General features: G+C 60.1%; 2 protein-coding genes across 4 annotated transcripts; one reads left to right on the top strand and one right to left on the bottom strand.

The window, feature by feature from the left end:
• Positions 1 to 490: 490 nt before the first annotated feature.
• LOC116818451 (uncharacterized) lies at positions 491 to 8,277 on the bottom strand. 2 transcript variants are annotated; one of them, XM_032769349.2, is made up of 7 exons: positions 7,947 to 8,277; positions 7,042 to 7,688; positions 5,732 to 6,828; positions 5,382 to 5,508; positions 4,096 to 4,731; positions 3,111 to 3,268; positions 491 to 1,846 (listed from the first exon to the last, which is right to left on the bottom strand). In XM_032769349.2, exons 2-7 carry the CDS (start codon positions 7,613 to 7,615, stop codon positions 1,838 to 1,840), a joined length of 2,601 nt encoding a protein of 866 aa, XP_032625240.1. In that variant the 5' UTR covers positions 7,616 to 7,688; positions 7,947 to 8,277; the 3' UTR covers positions 491 to 1,837. The 2 variants fall into 2 exon arrangements, with proteins under 2 accessions (XP_032625240.1, XP_074927249.1); XM_075071148.1 differs by lacking the exon at positions 7,947 to 8,277 and having other exon boundaries at positions 7,042 to 7,749.
• Positions 8,278 to 11,311: 3,034 nt separating this feature from the next.
• Positions 11,312 to 19,746, top strand: LOC116818450 (uncharacterized). 2 transcript variants are annotated; one of them, XM_032769347.2, is made up of 7 exons: positions 11,312 to 12,544; positions 13,477 to 13,530; positions 14,774 to 15,888; positions 16,112 to 16,238; positions 17,530 to 18,165; positions 18,644 to 18,801; positions 19,332 to 19,746. In XM_032769347.2, the coding sequence occupies exons 1-7, from the start codon at positions 11,914 to 11,916 to the stop codon at positions 19,338 to 19,340; spliced, it is 2,730 nt and encodes a 909-aa protein (XP_032625238.1). In that variant the 5' UTR covers positions 11,312 to 11,913; the 3' UTR covers positions 19,341 to 19,746. The 2 variants fall into 2 exon arrangements, with proteins under 2 accessions (XP_032625238.1, XP_032625239.1); XM_032769348.2 differs by lacking the exon at positions 13,477 to 13,530 and having other exon boundaries at positions 11,313 to 12,544.
• Positions 19,747 to 22,548: the final 2,802 nt, after the last annotated feature.

Genomic DNA, 22,548 nt, shown 5'->3' with positions numbered 1-22,548 from the left:
CTGGTCACAAGTATCTTTGCGTGAGGTATGGCAGGTTGTGTAGAACAAGTTCCATATGTGTGAGTGCTGGAAATATGTTCTTAAAATCTGTTTTGGAGGCAATGGATACATAAGATGGCCTTAGACAAGAAATGTTTGGCCTGTTTACCTGTGCTCCACTGGAAACTAAGCAGGGTAACACCAGAGAATATGGCAATACATTTGCATCTAAGCAATTGAGCCAACTGGAGAAGAGGAGTAGGGGACAACATGGTGTCTGCACGTATAGCAGGGGAGAAAATCTTTATGTAGGGTCATACATCACTGGAAAACATTTCAAAGGTTCATTGGACTACAAAAAGGGAGGAAGAGAGCCCCTCAGCTATCTACCACTTACCGCACATTCGAAACAGAACCCTCTGGGCCTGTGAATGACAGATCCTCTGGGTCTGAAGGGCAGCAGGTGCTGGGAGCTAGAAACTGGTTTAGGCAATGATCCGGTTTGCTAAAATTAAGTTTTAGGCACGAGAAAGCATAGTCTTTTTATTTTGTTTGTAATCCTTTTCTGTCTCTTATTCCTGCCTAGTATCACTTCAATCTGTGTTCTTTATTTATCAACTTCTCGTTTTATTACAAAACCATCTCAGTACTGTGCATTCAAGGGTGAGACCTCAGCTGAGTGAACAAGCAGGTGCAGGCTCTGGCTCTTTGGAGGGAGCAACCTTAGTTTCTGTGAGGGCCCAGTAAGAGGGACTGGGCACTGCAGACACATCTCTGGTGGACTGGGGTGCAAGGCAAGGTTTAGACTGGCAGAGTCTCAAGGCATTTGCTGGTGAGGCAGACAGACTGGGATAGACTCTAGGACTGGAAGGGACCTCGAGAGGTCATTGATGGGATGGGAGGGAGCTGCCATGTACTTGAGCTCCCTCTTGCTAAGGCGGAGGGCTGATGGCTCTGGGTTCCCTGAGGAGAGCAGCAGACACCCATTCTCAGCCTTTCAGCACAAACTCATTCTCTCCTCCCTCTGTAGCAGGGGTGGCTAGAGCCAGGAAAGCGATGGGCTTCTCTGGCTGGAGAAGGCTGAAGACTGCAGAGTCTGCACTGAGGGTACTGGGCATTGACAGGCAAGGAGGCAGCTAGCATGCCAGGCTCTATTTCCCAGGAAGGTGGATCCACTGCAACAAAGGTCAGGCTGGTGCATGCCACACTAAGGGCCAGAGCCAGCACTGTCCCACATGCCCTGTAGTGCTAGGAGCTAGGATTCACCCTCCGCCCCATCACAGTGATAGGCCAAGAGAATGGAGCTAAGTGCTACGGGTCAGATGGTAACAAGAACTCAGCACCCAGCACTCCCCCAAGAACACAGGCTGTTGCTGGGCCAGTGGAGATACAGCTAAATAGTCTGTTCCAGAGCAACAGCCACAGTCAGCACAGACCAATGGGCTCTAGCTGCCTGTGCTCTGCACACACTGGACCTGGAGCTCTGCGCATTGCTTTATTGAGACCAACCTGAGAAGTGAAGGGGAAAGTAGGGGGCTTTGGGGACATTGTATCAAAAAGCTAGTCGAGTAGGAAAGGCTCCCTGGAAAGTCCAGTGACGAGACGCCAGCTGCCCTGGCTCAGCACAGGCCCTGCTGGATCCAGCTCCCAACACCCCAGGCAGCCGGCCCAGCACCTCTCAGGTCCTGTCCAAGGCCTCCCTGCTCCAGGCACTGCCACGAGTATGGGGCTTGACGCTAGCGGCTCTGGGATCGAGTGGGAGGTCGTCACCTTCTCCCTGGTGCTGCCGACGCTGCTGAACATCGTGTGGGCTCCTCAGCGGAGGGCCACGGCCAGCTGCTTGCCAGGCACTTAGGCTTCAAGACAGCTGCAGGGAGGGACATAGTGAGAACAGGAGTTGCCAAGCCCAGCCCATCAGCCCCCCGCTGGGCACAAGTAACTGATCAGAGCCCTGCATCCACCAGTCACTGAGCGCATGGGGGGGAGGAAACCAGCCCATACTGCTGGGGTGTGTTGGCCACCAGTTCTTCCCTGGGGAGATGCAGTGGAGGAGGCTGTTAAGCAGGCAGAGCTGGCCTGCCCTCCAGCTGCCTGTGGCATCACTCCGGAGTGTCTGGAACTGGATGCCAGCGCCAGCACAGAGGGGGCAGGGCTGGGAGGGCTCAGAGCTCAGCTCTGAGCGGAGAGCAGCACTCGCTCCAGGAAAGAAATATATACCTTGCACAGACAGAGCAGAGAGGAGGGGGCCTGGAACAACCCCCCAGACAGTCATTGCAACATCAGCATGTGCCCCTGGGGAGGCAGGGCCCCCGTGCCCTCAGTTCCCACCCCACAGCCAGCCCCCGAGCCAGGGGAGACCCCTGTTAGCTGGCAGCAGCCACAGGTCTCTGATCCCCTCCAGGCCCAGCCCTGAAGCAAAGGGCTAAGCACCCATGGCTCGGACGATCCCACAAGAAGGGCCAGAGCTCAGCACATGACGATCAAGGCCAAAGCCTATCGCAGCCCTGTTCTGCAGGGAAACCTGCATCTCTACTGACAGCCGGGCAGGGCTGGGGCAGGAGTCCTGGGGGCTCTCTCTGGCCAGGTCATGCTGGGGTCAGGCTGAGCAACAAGAATGGTCCTAATTTGCCAGGAAATCCACCCAGCCTTCCCAGCATCGATAGCAGCTGCCAGCAGCAGCGCAAGCTGCCAGGAGCAAAGGGGGGTGGATGGGGGATAGGGTTAGCACAGATCCAGGGGAAAGTGTGTGGAGGCATGGAGGACACTCTCTGGGTATGACTCTGCAGGTTCAGCTCATTGCATGCTCTCCCAGAGCTGAGCTCTGAGCCTGCCATCGCCCAATCCTTCCTCACAAGGTGAGTCAGGCCCAGGTGCCATGGAGATGGGCACACGCAGCCACCAGGCAGAGGGGGACTCTGGAAGGGGAGGGACCGGACGAGCCAGACACCGGGGGCGGGGGAAGGGGAACAAGGAACTGACTCAGCTATGACTGGCAGGAACCCAATGGGGGGCCACAAATGGGGAACTTCCACACCGTGGCGCCCTCTGCCAGGCTGAACTCTGGTGGGTCCATGCAGCCCAACCCAAGGCAGCCCTGCATACTCCCGCCAGGGCACCAGCTGGACACTTACCTGTGTTTGTCGGGTCACGGCCACGCCCAGGCTCTCGGATACACCCCAGGGAGCTTTGTTCGTTGTTGGCCTCCTGTCATTCAGGATGCGCGAGATGGTGCCCAGGGCCTCAGCCAGGCCCTGCAGCTGGGTGCCACTCAGCCCGTACAGTGTGGAAGCTGCAGGACAAACACGCTGCATGGGTTTCACCCTAGCTGGGAACAGAGCCCAGCCCCATCAGCCCCTGGGATAACAGCCTGCCACTGCTGCCTGCTGACGGAAACCAGGACAGCGCCCTCCCCAGGCACTGGGGGGACAGCTTGCTAACATTGCCTGCTGATGGAGTTACTCCATTAGTGCACGCAATGGCTCGGTGGTGGTGTGCAGCTGAGGGGCCAGCCACCGGCTCAGGAGCTCTGCTCTTCTGTCTTTACAGACTGCCCCAGGGACCCAGAGCCTGACCTTTGGCATTGAGGGGCGGGATTCAATTCACTCACGGACACGGTGCAAGCATGGGTCAAATCCCCAGTGGTACAGGCTCTTTCTTCCCCTGGTCCCAGGAGCCTGCAGATTCATAGACTCTAGGACTGGAAGGGACCTCGAGAGGTCATCGAGTCCAGTCCCCTGCCCTCAGGGCAGGACCAAATACTGTCCAGACCATCCCTGATAGACATTTATCTAACCTACTCTTGAATCTCCATCTCTGGAGATATTTCACACCTCCCTAGGCAGTTTATTCCAGTGTTTAACTACCCTGACAGTTAGGAACTTTTTCCTAATGTCCAACCTAAACCTCCCTTACTGCAGTTTAAGCCCATTGCTTCTTGTTCTATCCTTAGAGGGTAAGGTGAACAAGTTTCCTTCCTCCTCCTTATGACACTCCTAGATGCTCGGCCCTTGTGAGACCAGACCCGAGAGTGCAGCATGCAGGCCAGGGCCGCATCTGACCCACGAGCCGAGCACACAGCCCCCCACAGCCACGGTTCCCCCGGCGGCCAGTGCTTACCTTGGGTGATTCTCAGCTCCTCCTGCGCAGCGTCCAGCTCAGCCCGCAGCACCGTGCAGCCCAGGCAGTGGGGCCGTGTCCCAGGGCAGGTTGTGTTGTCCTCTGGTGCTCTGTCTGCGCTGCCCTCTCCATCCCATGGAGAGTCCAAGGATGTCTCCAAGACATCCCCAATCAAGGGGCCATCCAGTCCCGGGGAAGCACGGCCGGAGCTCCTGTGCTGAGGGCTACAGGTCCAGTCACCCTTGGAACCGGTGCACTCCGTCCGCACAAGGCCAGCAGGTGTCTGCTGCTCACATGGGGCACAGGGCACAGGCAGCTGTGTGACCCCATTCTGAGCCTCTGAGATGCTGCTGCCCCCTTGAATGGTGGCTCTGCCCTGTGGCATGCTGTCTGTCCCCACATGACCTCCTGGGCCAGCACTGCACAGCTCGGTCGTCTTCCCAGCTGCTGGGCGTGGCACTGGGACAGCGTTCTTCTCTGCTTGCCGCAGGTGCCCAGTGCTCTGCCGTGGCTCTAAGCCATTCTCCACTTGCTGTCCCTGCCTTGAGCCCACTCTGTTGCACAGGGGCTGGGGAGCAGCTGTCTCAGTCGCCCCCAGGCTTGGTCTCCGCACCAGCAGGGTGCCCGGTGTGGGAGCTGGGAGAATAAATCACCAAGAGTTACTGCTCGAGAGAGACAGGGCACAGTCTGGGGCAAGGGGCTGGGGATCACGGAGCTGAGTTCATCTCGGCTGTGCCCAGACTCCCTGGGACCCTGGGTCAGTCATAGAGGGACACTTGCCTCAGCTCTGTAATGGGGACAAAAGCCTGGCCCCGCCTCACAGGTAGGTCATCTCAGGAACCCATGGCTCAGGTTCTGATGACACAGCAAAGTTGCCCTGGGACATTCTCCACAGGTTAATGAGAGTGAGTGCCAGGGAGCGCACTCCCTGATACCTCCTCACGTAAGGCACATGTACAGAGACCCTCCCCCACCTCCCTGGAGGTCTCCATAGCGCACTCAGCCCCATGGGCTGGGATGGGTGAGGGGGGAAATCAGTCAGAGGTGCACCTCACTGTCACTAACCCTCCTTACGCTCTGGGCCCATCAGCCTCAGTACAGCGACACCCACTGCCGGGTGACCTGTGCTGCAGGCATGCACAGCCGAAGTGGGGGCAACTCAGGGTATCTCCTGCTAATCCCCCCGGGGCCCACACCCGCTGAGGCCCCAGAAGCCAGCCCTGCGCTGGAGCCCACCCAGCGCTTCCGAGACAGCCAGATCCAGTGCTGGGGAAAGGAACCCTCACCCAACAAGCCGCTGTTCCAGCCGTTCTCCTGCCTGCTGGCCCCCTGGGGCGCCCTCTGCCGCTCGGCCAGCAGCACCCGCTGCGCCGCACCGACATCCCTGGCCCCTTGCTGGACTGGTACCCGTGCCTGAAACAACCAGTGTCTCTGCTTAGTGCCAGCTAGTCCAGGCACTGGTCCCAGCACCACATGGTCCCATACTGTGGAGCCACAGCAGTGCCAGGAGTCACAAAACGTCCTCTGCACCATGGAACAGGCACAGGATGAGCAGCAGTTCTGGTACCAACACCCCCCACAACACACTGCTCCCATGGGGCAAGACCGGGGGATGTGCAGCATCCCATGTGCTCACCTGGGGCTGCCATCTGGGCTTCTGGGGAACAAGCTGGAAATCCTCTGCCAGGGCCACGGCCTCCTGGCCACTCTCCGGGCCACGCTCCTGCACCCAGCTTTGCATTTCCTCAGGCAGGAGGCTCAGGAACTGCTCAAGAACCAGAAGCTCCAACATCTGCTCCTTGGTGTGGGTCTCTGGCTGCAGCCAGCGATGGGAAAGTTCCCACAGGTGACCATAAACCTCCCGGGGCCCCTCAGCCTCCTGGTAGCGGAAGCCCCTGAAGCGCTGGCGCTGTGTCTCCGTGTCATGGTGGTGCAGGACAGTTCCTTTCACCTTGGCACCGTCACTGGCCTCGCTGGCATCTAGGCTGGCATGGATTTGGTGGGCTTCCCCACAGAGGGGAGGGAGAAGTCGGGCTCCCCCCAGCCCTTTGGGCCCCTGGCAGGTGTCAGTCACTCGTCTGGAGGAGGCAAGATCTGTCTCTTTCTCCCCCGCTTCTCCCTCTTCCCGTGTGACCAGGGGGCCCAGCAGCCCCTCCCGACACCGCTCGCCCCAAGGCTGCTGCGGCACCAGCCAGCGCAGGATCTCATCTGCTGTCCAGTACTGCACAGCAGGGGGCGCTTTCCCCGCTCGCTCCGGGGCTCCTGCAGGGGCAGGGCCAGCTGCATCGGCCTCCTGCCCCTTGGCCTGTGCTCGCACCACCTGCTCCAGCAGAGCGTGCAACTGAAGCCCAGCTCCGACCCGCACCACGGGCTCCGGCTCCTGCAGTGGGGGTGCGGGCTGGGCCAGGGCACCCACCATCTCCAGCTGCTTCTGGAAGAGCTTCTCCAGGAGCTCGGCCTGGAACTCCCGATCCTCCCGCCGCATCTCCCGGTCATGCTGGATGAACTCGGCCAGGCTCTGCCTCTCCTCCTCCCTCCAGGCACCAGTACGCCTTGCCCGCTTCAGCTCCAGCTGGCTGCGCCCGTGCTTCTGGCTGGGGCCCCGTGGAGTCTCCAGCGGCCCATCCTCCCGCGTCTTGCGCTTCCTGGCCCGGAGGTGCACAAGCCGGTCCAGCGCTGAGACCAGCTTCCGGGAGGCCGGTTGGGGCTCCGCTGATACCGATGGGGAAGGGTCTGGGGAGAGCAAAAATGCAGAATGAGGGCCCACAGCGCACCTGGCCTGGCACTCAGCCCATTGTACCAGTGTGGATCACCCCCACACATCAGCCAGGGAAACAAAAATCCCTCCATGCAACAGGCCAGGATCCCCCACATGACCCCTGACCCCAGTGCAGTGCAGGAGGGACTCCTAGCACCCAGTGACCCTTCACCAACAAGGGGGCTTACCAGGCTCATGTGGCAGCTCATCCGTGGATGCCTCTTCCTCCTTCACCTGCACTCGCACAGCCTGCACCTCGCCCAGCGGGTCCTGCACCACAGGGAGTACATAGCCTGGCTCCTCACATCCCCAGCTCTCAGTGGCCTGGGTCCCCCAATGGTCAGAGGCTGATGCTGGTGTCTCCCAGCTTTCCAGGGCAGCTGTGCCCTCCTGCCTGTCCGTGGCACCAGGCCCCTCGCCGCTCTCTGAAAGGAGGCTGGAGCGGGTGTTGACACAGCGCTGCATGATCTGGTCCATCTCGTCGTAGAAGGGGCAGCGCATGGGCGCCCTTCCAGCTGCATTGTTCTCTTTGGCCTTGCGATACGCCACCTTCAGAGCTTTCATCTTCTCCCGGCACTGATCCCCGGTGCGGTAGATGCCGAGCTTCGATAGGCGCTGGGAGATGCCATCATAGACAACTCTGTTCCTGCCATGGGAACCCAGATCGTGCACAGCAGCCGCCTCTGCCCAGTAAGAGATGAGCACTATGACATGGTCAGCCGGCCAGCTGGCCGCCCGCTCCGGGGGCCGGTCCCGACGCATCACAGGTGTTGAGATGGGACTTGTTCAGCAGGTGGCACCACACAGAGCTGGCTGCCGTGGAAACAGCTTGCACCTGACAGGGATAAAAGGGTCTGTGCTAGTAACACGGACACTGGGAGAATGAAGGACGGATTTGCTGCTAACACATACACCTTTGGGGGAAAGAGCACCAGGAAGCCATACAGGTGCTCTGCAGGGGCCGACGCACTGAAGAACAGCACTCAGAGGCCTAACAGCCCTGATTACAACCCACAAACCTGCCCTGATCCAGTAAAGGGTGGGGAAAAGCCTGTGACTGAAACCCTGAGTCTGCCCTGCCCTGCCTGCAAACCTGCACTCAGCTCCACATCAGCTGCAGCCCATGGCAATCAGCCCAGAATTTCCCAGCCAGACAGACATGCAGCCTGCACTCAGGGAGCCCGACCAGCCACACACCGTGCTGGGCCATGCAGGACTGAAACTACGGGACAAGTAGACAGCAGCCCAACCCGAGGGAAGGAAGCACCTCCCCTCCCCAATGCAGCATTCTCCTAGAGAAGGGAGGGAAACACCCAGGAGTCAACACAGGATACTGAGGCCAAGGCTAGAACAGCTCAGCCAACATTTGCCAACACTGCTTGCCCCCCACATAGACGCCCCCCTTCTCCCAGGTCCCTGCCCCATAACCCTCTCCTGGCCCACTACCCCATTACCCAGCTCCTTGCCCCCCAACTCAGATCCCTGCTCCTCCAACCCTTAACCCAGCTCCTTGCCCTATAGGCCATCTTCTGGCCCACTACCGGCCCACTACCCCATAAACCAGCTTCCTGCCCCTGGAAAGGACATACCCCTCCCCACCCATCCAGTTCAATACTCAGCTCCCTGCCCCCAACTCCGTAACCCACCTTTCTACCCCATCCCACTGTTTCCTCCCCCATCTCCCTTGCCTTGGCTCCTTGCCCCATAACCCACCTCCTGGCCCTCTACCCCATAACCCAATTCCCTACCCCCTGGCTAAGACAGGCCCATCTTTGCCCATCCACCCTCATACCCAGTTCTCTGCCCCTCGCTCATAACCCAGCTCTCTGCCCGGCTCCCTGACCCCCCAGTCAAGCCATATCCTTCCCTACCTATTTACCCCGTGACCCAGCTCCCTGTCCCCCTGTCCCAACCCCATAACCCACCTCCTAGCCCACTACCCCATAACCCAAGTTCCTGTCCCCCCGACCCAGCTCCCTGCCCCCCGGCCAGAGCAGGCCCCTCCCAGCTCCCTACCCCCCGACCCAGCTCCCTGCCCCCCAGCTCCCTACCCCCCGACCCCCGCCCCCTGCCTCCCGACCCCTAACCCATGCTCCCCCTGGCCCGCCCCGGCGCAGCAGCAGGCGCGGCCCCTCCCGCTCCCCTGCCCCCCGACCCAGCTCTCCTGCCCCCGACCCATAACCAAGCTCCCTGCCCCTACCGCGCCAAGACAGGCCGCCCTCCAGCTCCTGCTCCCGCCGACCAATACCCAGCGCGCTGCCCCAGCAGCCAGACGCACCGCCGCGGCGACCCCTGGAGAGCTCCAGCGGTGACGTCAAGGATCCCCCTGACTCTCGTCGAGCCGCAGGCCTTCGACCCAGTTAGTCAACGAGAGATTACAGCCCCAGCTCTGTCCTATTGCTGCTGCAGCTGGGAGCGTGAGGGGCGGTATACTAGAGAGTCCTGCCCTGCCGCGGTCTCTTGACAGGAGTGTCCATATCGCTGCCCTACAGTCGCCTCTCTGACAGAACCTATCGTCACCAATAGCTGATCGTTGGGAACCCTGGTGACGATTACAAAGAGATCAACCTATCCCTGCTAGTTCCTCCACTTGGTATGTTCGGGCTAAAATTGACAGGAGGTCCAGACCTTTCGCTGCCTCCTTCCACCCTGACTGTGCTTGCTCCGGTCAGCTAATTCGACGCTCCCTCTTCCTACATGCTTGAGTCAGCCGAATTAGCGGGCGATTATTCTGGTACTGTCAAGCTTTGGTATCTTGGCGCGAGAGCGTTCCGGAGGCGAGCATGGTGGTCCGCGCCACGGCAGTCGTCCTGGCTGCGGTCGAATATGGTCGTCCTGTCCTCGCCCTAGCTTGAAACGTACGGCGGGCGGCTCCGGCTGCAGGGCCTGGCCTCGTCGCGTGGCTCGGGCGGCTCCTGCAGGGGCCTCCCCGCCCCCGTAAGCCATTTGGCTGGCTGCCCCCCTGTCCACGCGCGGAGACGGGCTTGCGCCCTCCCTCCCCCCCCGAGCCTTTGGAGCTGGTCTGCCCACCCTCTTCCCGCGAGCGAGCAAGGTGGCGTTTGCGGCCCGCCTCCCCCGCGAGCCTTGGGCTGGTCTCTGCCCCCCTCCCGAGCGGAGAAGGGCCGTTGCTGCGCCCTCCCCTCCCCCCCCGACCTGGGCTGCGTCCTGCCCCTTTCCCTGAGCGGAGAAGGCCGTTTTGCGCCCCTCCCCCCCCGCGGCTTTTGGGCTGGTCCTGCCCCCCTTCGAGGCGGAGAAGGGCCGTGTTAGCGCGCCCTCCCCCCGCTCCTATTGTGGTCCTGCCCCTTTCCCGAGCGGAGAGGCCGTTTGCCGCCCTCACCCTCCCCCTTCCTCCCCCCCGAGACCTTGGGCTTTGGTCCTGCCCCCTTCCCGAGCGGGAGAAGGCCTTTGACGCCTCCCCCCCCCGGCCTTTTGGGTGGTCCTGCCCCCCTTCGCCGAGCCGAGAGGGCCGTTTGCGCCGGGCCGCATCAGGCACCGCGCTGCCGAGAGGCGGTCGAGCGCAGGAAACTCAGGCCTCGTCCTCCCGGGAGGCCAGGTGCCAGTGGCTCCGCGGGGCCCGTCCTGCAGGATGCTCGCGTCTGCCGTGCCCGGCGCACCTGGCTGCGGAAGCCCCGCTCCTTTGTGTCGGCAGGCAGAGCGGGGAAAAGCACCGGCCCTGCAGTGGCCCGGGCTGGGGTGAGACAAGCGAGATCCCACGATTACTCGAAAACACGGGCGCTTTTAGCTGTCGGCGTAGGAGGCAGGGAGCGGGTTGCTGGGTGCGGGGGATGTCGTCTGTGCTGTGGAGAGAGCTGGGTATGGGTCGTGGAGGGGGATGGATCTGTCTGTGTAGTGGCAGGAGTGAGTTATGGGTTCGGGGGGAGGATCGTCTGTGAGGGGCAGGGAGCTGGGTTATGGTCGCGGGGGGGTGGATCTGTCGTGCTGGGGGCAGGAGCTGGGTTAGGGTGGGGGAATGTCGTCTGATGCTGTTTGGGAGGGAGCTGGTGATGGTCGAGGGGGGTGGATCTTGTCTTTGGCAGGGCAGGGAGCTGGTATATGGGTCGGGGAATGGATCTAGTCATGGCTGGCGGGAGCTGCTGTATGGGGGGATGCGATCTGTCCGTGCAGGGGCAGGAGCTGGGTTCTGGGTGGGGGGGACTGATCTGTCTGTTCTGTGGGGCAGGGAGTGGGTTGATGGGTTGGGGTGGACTGTATGTGCGGGGGGCAGTGAGCTGGTTTATGGGTCAAGGGGGGGATGATTCTGTCGTGCTGTGCATTTGTTTCTCTATGGCGGCAGGGGCCTGAGGTTTGGGTTTGGGGATGGATCGTCGGGGGCAGGGAGCTGGGTTATGGGTCGGGGGGGGATGGATCTGTCTGTGCTGTGGGGCAGGGAGCTGGGTTATGGGTGGGGGGGGATGGATCTGTATGTGCAGGGGGCAGGGAGCTGGGTTACAGGTGGGCGGGATGGATCTGTCTGTGCCGGGAGGGCAGGGAGCTGGGTTACAGGTTGGGGAGGGGATGGCTCTGTCTGTGCTGGGGGGGCAGGGAGCTGGGTTACAGGTGGGGGTTGTGGAGCTGTCTGTGCTGGGGAGCTGGGTTATGAGTGAGGGTGTGATCTGACACATTGGGGCCCGCATGGCTGCACTGGAAAGGGCTGGCCTGGCCATTGGTGAGCGGAGCCTGCAGGGGGGCAGCAGCTGCACTGATCATCTCTCTTGCTCTGTACAGGATGCTCATTCCTGCCACTCTGCCCGGCCCGTATCTGTAGCGCTGGCACCGATGGTAGCATCTCTGGGGCTGATACCACTCTGCGGATCTGGAACCACCAGCTCTGTGCCAGGAACCCCATGTGTCTGGTGTCCTCTAGCCTTGGTCCGTGAGGACCCTGGGGCCAGCCTGTGCTGTTTGTGATATCTGCAGTAGGGGCAGAGAGCACAGACCTGCGGCCATCTTTGTTGGGTTGTGGTGTATCGTGTTGTGAGGTCCCTGTGTCAGACCGGGCTGGTGCTGGGCACTAGCCTTTCCCCAGGAATCTTCCACTGGTCCAGCCCCTTCCTGCTGCAATGCGCCGGGACAAGCCTCAGGAGCGGGCAGCCAGCTGGCCAGCTGATCACATCAAGGTGCTAATTGCCTTGTGGGCAGAGGCGGCCACCTCACATGACCTGAGCTCGCGCGGCAGGAACAGGGTTGTCTACGATGGCATCTCCCAGCGCCTGGCTGAGCTGGGCATCTACCGCACCGGGGACCAGTGCCGGGAGAAGATGAAAGGCCTTAAGGTGACGTATCGCAAGGCCAAAGAGAACAATGCAGCTGGGAGGCCGCCCATGCGTTGCCCGTTCTACGAGGAGATGGACCAGATCATGCAGCGCTGCGACAGCACCCGCTCTAGCCTCTTGGCAGAGAGTGGGGAGGGGCCTGGCGCTGTAGACAGGCAGGAGGGCACAGCTGCCCTGGAGAACTGGGGGGCACCGTCCTTTGAACCATGGGATTCCCAGGCCACTGCTGCCTTTGAGCACTGGGAGTCCCAGGCCTCAGCCTCTGACCATTGGGGGTCCCAGGCTGCTGCCTCAGAGAGCCAGGGGGCTGAGGAGCTGGGCTACGTGCTCCCTGAGGCTCAGGCCCTGCTGGGCGAGGTGCAGGCCGTGCAGGTGAAGGAGGAGGAGGCGTCCGGGGATGAACTGCCACCTGAGCCTGGTAAGCCCATGTTGTTGGCGAGGGGTTGGTGGGAGGTGCTGCGCCAGGGGCCCAGCCCTGTCTCCTGGAGTCCTAGCCATGCCAGAATCTTGCTATCCTGGCAAGCAGCAGTTCTGTGTCAGGGACTCATGGCTGGAAGCATGGCCCAGGGTAGGGACATAGCTGGGGCTGCTCGCTGGGGGGGGTGATGGCTGCCATGCTGGCCATGTCCTTGATTTAGCTGGGTCCCACACCTTCAGGCAAGCTGAGAGCAGGGCTCCATGGGGCCACAAACTCCCCTTGTGGTCTGGTGCAGCTGAGCCCTGCTGCCTTGGAAGTGCTTAGCCCAGGGCACTCTGTACAGGGGGTAGGGTAACCTCGCTGTCATTGCCTGGCCTAGTTCCCTTGGGGGCTGTCCACAGGGGCCCTACCCCAGAGTACTGGGGCCACAGACTCTTCCGGGACGGACCCAGTGCCCTGCTGCTTGGAGAGGGAGCCCCAGGCCATCTGAAGAGGAACGCTGGGGAAACTTATGTTAATTTGGATGGAGTTGCAGGTGGGTCTCAGGTGGCTGAGCTGGGTGGGTGGATCAGCCATCAAGCTATTCTCCAGCCTCTGGGTCACCACACCTCTGGAGGGACATCACCTGGCTGGTCTCAGCAGGCCCCTCTCCTTCCCTATCCTTCACAGGCTGGCAGAGCTGGCTTGGCCATCTCGGTCTGTCAGGCTTCCACTGTGCAGCATGATTGGAGTCAAAGCAGAGGGGGCGGGGGATGACCAGTGTGGGATGGGAAGAGAGACACAAGCAAGGGGAAGACGGAGCAGGATCTCGTGTCTTGGCAGTGCTGGCCAGGAATTCCCAGGAGTATGCTGGGGTGTGGATGTCTCCGAGAACCCCTGAGGTTTGTTAGAGGGCTTTCCCTTCACCCTCTCCTCTGGTTCTTGTCACACAGACAGAAAGCAGAAGACCAGAAGTACAAAGTGGAGGCAATTCAGTGTTTATTGGGGTTAGTTCCAAATAAGCATATCCATAGCTCTACACACCAGCAGAGTCTGTTCCCCAGTGCTCCTTCCCAGCTCTCATATCGTGGACCATTTATCCCAGGTCTCCCTTCCCAGCTCTGAGGCTGCAGAGCCTGGCCTGTGTCCCCACTCCCATTTCCCACCTCCTCCTTAGCAGGCACAAATATACCTGCAATTCATGCCTACAATCCCACCCCTTACAACTTTAGGGTCATGTTACATTTTGGGTCTGGGGTCTTCGTTTCACCCCTTTTGTACCCCATGGGAGGGGAAAGGAATGAGGTTGTGCTCTGATCAGGGATGGGCATTTATCCCACCCCCCGCCCCTTTGCCCCTCCCAATTGGTTGCTTGACTTTGCCTTGAGATAGGGGTTTAGGCAATCTTAAAGTGTGCTCTGGAGTAACACTTCAACTGCTCTTATCTGTTCCCATTCTACTACCAAATCCAGCAGAAGCGACATTAGTGTCTTTGTCCCTTGTTAACATGTTAGTATAAGAGTATCAAAAAGTCAAACCCAAAGTTCTATCCTAGGTTAACAAACAAACCTATACACTAACAAGACTCACCAGTGGAGGGCAGGGGTTCTGGGCTGAAGCCTGCCCCCAGAAGTCCCTGGGATCTGTGTTTTTGCTCCCATAGAGTCTCTGTGAGCAGGTCTTGAATGGCGCATGGGTGAAACAGAGCTGCTTGTCACCCTGGCACCAATTAGCTCTGGACAGCAATGCCACTCCATTACTCTCCAGTCCCAATCTCCTCTTGTGTGCGAGCCATGGAGCCTGGGCACTGCAGGGCCCTTTGTGTTAGCACCAGTCCAGCCTGGCTGTGCTTCTCCTGTCCTGGACATCATCACTCAGCGTGCCAGGGCCTGGCACATTTTGGAAACCAGCCCTGGGTTATGTGCATGGCTCTGCCATCCTGGTGGCCCATCTGGACTATGCCTGGTGTCTGGGGCCTTCCTCTGCCTACCCACAGGGGCAAAGCCATCCTGGGTTTCCCTCTCCTTGTACTGGGCACCATCAGCTTCATCTGAGAGTAGCACTGTGCCCCTTGTTCCTTGCACCAACCCCATTGGTGCCCCAGCCTGACTGGGAGTAGGCGCCCAGCTCCCCTGCTGCCTGGGGCTGTACAGTAGAGGGAGCTGGAGGGGTGGGCTGTATGGATACAACAGGGTGTGTGCCAGGCCAGGTGCGCTGTGGGCCCTCACCCTGCATTCTTTCTTTCTCCAGACCCTTCCCCATCGGCATCGGCGGAGCCCCAGCCGGCCTCTCGGAAGCTGGTCTCGGCGCTGGACCGGCTCGTACACCTCCGGGCCAGGAAGCGCAAGACGCGGGAGGATGGGCCGCTGGAGACTCCACGGGGCCCTAGCCAGAAGCACGGGCGCAGCCAGCTGGAGCTGAAGCGGGCAAGGCGCACTGGTGCCTGGAGGGCGGAGGAGAGGCAGAGCCTGGCCGAGTTCATCCAGCATGACCGGGAGATGCGGCGGGAGGACCGGGAGTTCCAGGCCCAGCTCCTGGAGAAGCTCTTCCAGAAGCAGCTGGAGATGGTGGGTGCCCTGGCCCAGCCCGCAGCCCCACTGCAGGAGCCGGAGCCCGTGGTGCGGGAGGGAGCTGGGCTCCAGTTTCCCGCTGTGCTGGAGCAAGTGGTGCAGACGCAGGCCAAGGGGCAGGAGGCCGACGCAGCTGGCCCTGCCCCTGCAGGAGCCCCGGAGCGAGCGGGGAAAGCGCCTCCTGCTGTGCAGTACTGGACAGCAGATGAGATCCTGCGCTGGCTGGTGCCGCAGCAGCCGCTGATCGGGCAGCAGCCTTGGGGCGAGCGGTATCGGGAGGGGTTGCCGGGCCCCCTGGCCTCACGGGGAGTGGGAGAAAGGGGGGAGAATGAGTCCAATCTCGCATTCTCCAGACGAGTGACTGACGCCTGTCAGGGGCCCAAAGGGCTAGGGGGAGCCCAACTTTTCCCTCCACTTTGTGGGAAAACCCAACAGATCCATGCCAGCCTGGATGCCAGCGAGGCCGGTGATGGTGCCAAGGTGAAGGGAACTGTCCTGCACCACCATGACACGGAGACACAGCGCCAGCGCTTCAGGGGCTTCCGCTACCAGGAGGCTGAGGGGCCCCGGGAGGTTTATGGCCGCCTGTGGGAACTTTCCCATCGCTGGCTGCAGCCAGAGACCCACACCAAGGAGCAGATGTTGGAGCTTCTGGTTCTTGAGCAGTTCCTGAGCCTCCTGCCTGAGGAAATGCAAAGCTGGGTGCAGGAGCGTGGCCCGGAGAGTGGCCAGGAGGCCGTGGCCCTGGCAGAGGATTTCCAGCTTGTTCCCCAGAAGCCCAGATGGCTGCCCCAGGTGAGCACATGGGATGCTGCACATCCCCTGACCTTGCCCCATGGGAACAGAGTGTTGTGGGGGGTGTTGGTACCAGAACTGCTGCTCATCCTGTGCCTGTTCCGTGGTGCATGGGATGTTTTGTGACTCCTGGCTCTGCTGTGGCTTCACAGTATGGGGCCGTGTGGTGCTGGGGACAGTGCCTGGGCTAGCTGGCACTAAGCAGAGACACTGGTTGTTTCAGGCGCGGGTACCAGCCCAGGAAGGGGCCAGGGATGTCGGTGCGGCGCAGCGGGCTCCACTGGCCGAGCGGCAGAGGGCGCCCCAGGGGGCCAGCGGGCAGGAGAACGGCTGGAATGGCGGCTTATTGGGTGAGAGTTCCTTTCCCCAGCACTGGATCTGGCTGTCTCAGCAGCGCTGGGTGGGCTCCAGCGCAGGGCTGGTTTCTGGGGCCTCAGCGGGTGTGGGCCCCGGGGGGACTAGCAGGAGATACTCTGAGTCGCCTGCACACTGTCTGGGTGTGCCTGCAGCACCTAACCTGTTCCTCTGCCCCAGGACAGCCAGCAGTAGTTGTCACATATTGAGGCTGAAGGCCCTGGAGCTTAGGCAGAATGGGAAGATATCTCCCTGCTCAGTTCTGGAGCTTGGAGCCACAGTGCCTCTGGCAACCAGCAGCAGCTATCACAAGAAAAGTCCTGCTCACCCCTGCATCCGGAGCTGGAGTGCGTAATGGGGGGACGGAGCACGCGCAGGCTGGTTGCTCGAGGGGCTGGAGCGTGCTCAGTTGCACTGGGGGACGGAGCACGCGCAGGCTGGTTGCTCGAGGGGCTGGAGCGTGCTCAGTTGCACTGGGGGACGGAGTACGCGCAGGCTGGTCGCATGGAAGGCTGGAGCATGCTTGGGGTAACTGGAATGTTTGGTGATTTTTAGCAGCTGAATTCTAACATCTCTATTGAGCATGTGCAAACTTGACACTTTCCAAAGGCTCATCCGTGGCCAGGTGTGAGCAGGGTTTCATAGAAGAAAAAGCCAAAGGCACCTCCCTGAGGCCAGCACCCCTAACCCAGTTTCTGGCCTTTGCTCTCGAGCGTGGGGTGCCAGAGGTCCTAGGCGAGTATTATGGCTGGTTTGGTCGCTGGGCAAAGCAGGCTGTTTTCCGACTCTCATTTCTGGAAAGAGTTGAACGATTCCTGTTGGATTCAGCTGGAGGCAGGCAGATGGCAAGGAAAATCCTAGCCCGGAAACCTGGAGTTTGGCAAAGATATATGCAGCTGAAAACAGGATCCTATAATGAGAGGTGTTGGGCAGCTCACTATAGAGGGAGCTGCCAGCCCCGCCCGTAACGAAACCCTGATGTCTTAAATTCTCCCCGGCACTGAGCGAGAAGAGTGCCATAGACTTGCTTGCCAGGATTTGGGCTCTCCAGGCGGTTCCTTTGTGGTGTGAAGGTCCCAGGGGCTCCTGCATTGACCCTCCTGTGAGGCAGGGCCAGGCTTTTGTCCCCATTACAGAGCTGAGGCAAGTGTCCCTCTGTGACTGACCCAGGGTCCCAGGGAGTCTGGGCACAGCCGGGATGAACTTAGCTCCCTGATGCCCAGCCCTTTGCCCCAGACTGTGCCCTGTCTCTCTCGAGCAGTAACTCTTGGTGATTTATTCTCCCAGCTGCCACGCCGGGCACCCTGCTGGTGCGGAGACCAAGCCTGGGGGCGACTGAGACAGCTGCTCCCCAGCCCCTGTGCAACAGAGTGGGCTCCAGGCAGGGACAGCAAGTGGAGAATGGCTTAGAGCCACGGCAGAGCACTGGGCACCTGCGGCAAGCAGAGAAGAACGCTGTCCCAGTGCCACGCCCAGCAGCTGGGAAGACAACCGAGCTGTGCAGTGCTGGCCTAGGAGGTCATGTGGGGACAGACAGCATGCCACAGGGCAGAGCCACCATTCAAGGGGGCAGCAGCATCTCAGAGGCTCAGAATGGGGTCACACAGCTGCCTGTGCCCTGTGCCCCATGTGAGCAGCAGACACCTGCTGGCCTCGTGCGGATGGAGTGCACCAGCTCCAAGGGTGGCAGAACCTGCAGCGCCCTGCCCAGGAGCGCCGGTTGTGAATCCCCAGGGCTGGATGGCCCCTTGCTTGGGGCCCTCCTGGAGACATCCTTGGACTCCCCATGGGACAGAGAGGGCAGCGCAGACAGAGCCCTAGAGAGTGGCGTGGCCTGCCCAGGGGCACAGCCCCGCTGCCTGGGCTGCACAGTACTGCGGGCTGATCTGGATGCCACGCGGGAGGAGCTGAGAATCACCCAAGGTAGGCACTGGCTCCCAGGGAGCCCATGGGTCAATGCTGTCACCAGTCAGGGCCTGACAGCAGCAAACAGGTCCCAAAGGGGCTCATCAGATGCAGGCCCATTGGGCCAGGGCAGGGAAGAGGCAGCATCTCTGGTGATCAGGCCCAAGTTGGCACTGTTGGCCAAGTATGGGAGTGAGCTCAGTGCCAAAGGCCCAGCCCTGGTTGGTGAGCTCAGGGATTTACTCCATGGGGGCACCACTGGGGCAGTCCATAGAGAGACAGAATCACAGCCCCAAGTTGGCACATGCACTAAGAGGAACTCCATCAGGAGGCAATGATAATGGGTGGTTATCCTAGTATTTCTGCAGGGCATGGTGAGCGCTCTGCTGGTTCTCATCAGCAGGCAGCAGTAGTGGGCTGTTATCCCAGGGGCTGATGGAACTGGACTCTCTTTCCAGCCCCTGGGCAAGATCCATGCAGCATGTTTGTCCTGCAGCTTCCACCCTGTATGGACTGAGCGGCACCCACTTGCAGGGCCTGGCTGAGGCCCTGGGCACCATCTCGCGCATCCTGAACGACAGGAGGCTGACGATGACCAAACCCCCCTGGGGTGCAACCGAGAGCCCCAGCGTGGCTTTACCCCAACAGACACACGTAAGTGCCTGGCCAGACTAACAGCTGCCCTGGTGCCCTGCCTGGCAGGAGCACGCTGGGGCACAAGGCTGCCAGGGGCCAGAAGGCACTGCAGTGAACAAATAGCTGTACTGGGTCTGACCCCAGTGCCTCAGCTCTCCCTCTGGGCTGTAGCGCCAGCAGCCATTGAACAGCCTGGGGAGCCCCTGAGGGGGCCATGGTGGTGCTGCAGTAACCCGCCCTCCAGGCACCTTGAGATGGCCCATGAGGCTGGGAGGCTTCTGCCTAGCCCCTTGCTGCCAATGGATTTGTGACTTTTTTCCTCTGAATTTCCAGTGGTTTGACAGAAAATTTTCCCACCACTTCTGAGAACCATCAACCTCCCCTGCCAGAGAAACCCCCAGCAGCGCGGGCCAGTCTCCCCCCAGTGACATGCTCAGTGATAGGTGGATGCAGGGCTCTGAGCGTGATCGTGATCGTTACTTGTGCCCAGTGGGGAGCTGATGGGCTGGGCTTAGCAACTCCTGTTCTCACTCTGTACCTCCCTGCAGCTGTCCTGAAGCCTAAGTGCCTGGCAAGCAGCTGACCGTGGCCCGCCGCCGAGGAGCCCACACGATGTTCAGCAGCAGCACCAGGGAGAAGGTGACGACCTCCCACTCGATCCCAGAGCCGCTAGCGTCAAGCCCCATACTCGTGGCAGTGCCTGGAGCAGGGAGGCCTTGGACAGGACCTGAGAGGTGCTGGGCCGGCTGCCTGGGGTGTTGGGAGCTGGATCCAGCAGGGCCTGTGCTGAGCCAGGGCAGCTGGCGTCTCGTCACTGGACTTTCCAGGGAGCCTTTCCTACTCGACTAGCTTTTTGATACAATGTCCCCAAAGCCCCCTACTTTCCCCTTCACTTCTCAGGTTGGTCTCAATAAAGCAATGCGCAGAGCTCCAGGCCTGGGGACATGGTGCCTGCAAATGGGAGGAAGCATCTGTGTCAGGGACTCCCAAGCACACCATGGCTTATCCTGATCTCCTTGGGTACAGCAGGGCATGGTCTCAGCACCCAGCCTGCCTTTCTGGGCACTACTAGGTGAGGGAAGGCCCCAGCCAGACTGCCCCACTGGCTGCTGCTGCAGGAGGTAACCTGTCAGGGGAGTGTCCAGTTAGTTCAACCAGGAGACTGTTCAGGGGTGACTTGAGCCCTCTCTGTATTTACCTACATGGGGAACAACTCTACAGCACTAGGCTGTGCAGAGGGCTTGAGAGGTCCAACACCATCCGGGGGCTGGAAGTTGAAGCTGAACTAATTCAGCCTGGAAATAACATGACAGCAAGGGACCAGTTTCCTGGGTGCCATGGTGGCTCCTCCATTACTGTTGATTGTAAATCAGGATGGGCTGTTCTAAATCCTCGCTCTAGGGCTAATGTTGGGACCGTTCTGTGACCTGAGTTATGTAGGAGGCTGGACTAGGTGATCCCAAAGATCCTTTCTGGCCTTGTCATTAATGCCCCAATGGTCGAGGGGCTGGGATTAAAGCAGATGACTGGGAGAAGGGGTCATGGCCCTCTGCTTCTTCCCCTCCTCTCCCCGCCAATTAACCATGCTCTGTGCAAATCCACCCCACACCAGCCCCTCCACTGGTGCTTGTTCAGACTATGCAAGTCATAACACAAGCCTTCAAGTTAAGTGTGGCCCACCGCCATGTTGTCATCTCTGTCGTATTTTCAAAGCAGAGACGCAGGAGGCTCTGTTGGTGGGGAGGCTGGGAAATCCCTCCAGTGGCAGGGCAGACATTTTGGACATCCTGTTGGGTGGGAGGCTGGAAAATGCCTCCAGCAGCACAGCAGTGGTTTCTAGATGATCCATTACCCGGGAGCCTGGGAAATCCCTCCCCTGGCACAGCAGGTGTTTGGGACACTGTGTTAGCAGGGAGGCTGGGAAATCCCCCCAGTGGCACAGCAGGCATTTCAGAGGCTGTGTTCCAGCAGCACAGCTGGCAATTTGGACATTGTGTAAGCAGAGAGGGTGGGAAGTCCCTCCAGCAGCACAGTGGGTGTTTTGGATGTCGCCTTACTGGGAAGGCTGGGAAATCCTTCCAGTGCCACAGCAGGTGTTTTGGATGTCACTTCAGGTGAGAGGTTGGGAAATCCCAGGTGTATCTGATGCTGCATTAGCAGGGAGGCTGGGAAATCCCCTGAGTGGCACAACAGCCATTTTGAACATTGCACCCTGTGACTGATCTGTGGTGGCATGGGAGAATGCATTACATTTATTCCAGGGATGCCATTGACTCCCTGTGCCAAAGGAGTATTGCCCACATGTGGGGCAGATCAGGGGAAGGGACCCCTAGGGCTCTGCCACAGGAACATCAGAGTCCCTTTGGTTCCAGCTCTCTCCAGCCCTGATCACTTGCCCCTTGCAGCTGCAGTGGAGAGTTCACTGACACGTGAGTCAGAGCTGTGAGCAAGGAGGACACACCCACCTGGCTCTCAGCCTTGCTGGTTGCACGTTGGTAGCTCTCTTAGCCCGTGCTGGGGTTAATGCCACATGTTGGCTGCCTCAGAGCCAGCGGCTCTCTGGCCAACACCTTCCTTCCTGGGGCCTTTGCCTGGGTTATGTTCTGCTGGAGGGAGCGTGCTGGACCAGGGGGCTCTGTCTCCTGCTTGCCTTGCACTGGGCCCTTGGCTCCAGAGGCAGAGTTTACTATGCCAGCCTGGTCCAGTGAAGATGCTCATGTGAGCCTGTAGCACCTCTCGCCCCACCGGTTTCACAGCCAGAGAATGCCCAGGCTGGATTGGCCACAGGGCAAACACTCTTCTTTGGGCTCAGATGAAGGGAAACACCCTAGTTCTGTGCTAACTGGTGGCTGCTAACCCCCCTCCTCCCCCAGGACTAGAGGAGCTGGAGACATGGCTGGTGAGGGAGAGGTTCTCCAAACCAGTGGCAGGGTAACATCTGACCCCAGTGCCGGATGGGGTAGAACGGGGCAAGGCAGGAGAGCCCAGCCCAGTGGGGCCGTTGGCCTTGGTGTCATGCAGGAAGGCCTAGCCAGGCATGGTGGGGCTGGTTCAGATAAGGGCAGGAACTATTTCTCCACCCTCCAGATAATACTTTGCTCCCTCCACCCCCCCCCCCCCCCCACTGCTGTTCTGCTCCCAGAACATCTGGGGGCAACTGCAGCACACAGAGACAGGCATGGAGCTGTGGAACTGCTCAGTGTGGCTGCATGCTGGAGGAATTCCCAGGGCTCCAAGCAGGCACATGAAGTCTGCATAGCTTCACTGCTCTGGGTCACTCCACCCAGTACAGACAGATCCCTCCCTGACCCACTGCCATCTCAGAAGGAGCCTGAGGGGCACGTAGCTCTGTGCGAGCACCGCCCCACACCTCCCATTCCCAGCCAATGGCAGCTGTGGGGGCAGTGCTTGCAGGTAGGAGCAGTGCATGGAGGGAAACATGCACACACCTGGGCCCACGCTGGCCACTTCTGGGAGCAGCATGGGGCAGTGGCAGGCAGGGAGCCTGTTTTAGCAGCAGCCCTGCTGCTGCCAGCAATTGCAGTTGACTGGGAGATCCTCTGGGATTGACCAGTCAATCATGATCAACCAGTTGGTGACCATTGCTTTAGAGGTTCAGGCTTCTCCGATGAACAAATGAGCTAATGAAGCAATATAGCAAAATAAACAAACCTGCTCTGCTATTTACATTAGGAGGATAATTGATGCTGAATACTGCAGCTGACAAAATGTGATCTAAACAAATATTGCACAGATAAAATATTT

The sequence above is a fragment of the Chelonoidis abingdonii genome, chromosome 11 (assembly GCF_003597395.2).
Source record: "Chelonoidis abingdonii isolate Lonesome George chromosome 11, CheloAbing_2.0, whole genome shotgun sequence".
NCBI lineage: Eukaryota > Metazoa > Chordata > Testudines > Testudinidae > Chelonoidis > Chelonoidis abingdonii.
The sequence above is the reverse complement of the archived record's forward strand: the minus strand, read 5'-3'. Positions and strand labels throughout refer to the sequence as shown.

Coding starts and splice junctions, on each gene's coding strand:
- LOC116818451 (XM_032769349.2), bottom strand. CDS start 7,615: ATGCGTCGGGACCGGCCCCCGGAGCGGGCGGCCAGCTGGCCGGCTGAC. Junction 6,829..7,041: donor TGAGCTGCCACATGAGCCTG/GTAAGCCCCCTT, acceptor TGCTCTCCCCAG/ACCCTTCCCCATCGGTATCA. Junction 4,732..5,381: donor CTGGAACAGCGGCTTGTTGG/GTGAGGGTTCCT, acceptor TTATTCTCCCAG/CTCCCACACCGGGCACCCTG.
- LOC116818450 (XM_032769347.2), top strand. CDS start 11,914: ATGCGCCGGGACAAGCCTCAGGAGCGGGCAGCCAGCTGGCCAGCTGAT. Junction 16,239..17,529: donor CTGGAATGGCGGCTTATTGG/GTGAGAGTTCCT, acceptor TTATTCTCCCAG/CTGCCACGCCGGGCACCCTG. Junction 18,166..18,643: donor GGAGCTGAGAATCACCCAAG/GTAGGCACTGGC, acceptor TTTGTCCTGCAG/CTTCCACCCTGTATGGACTG.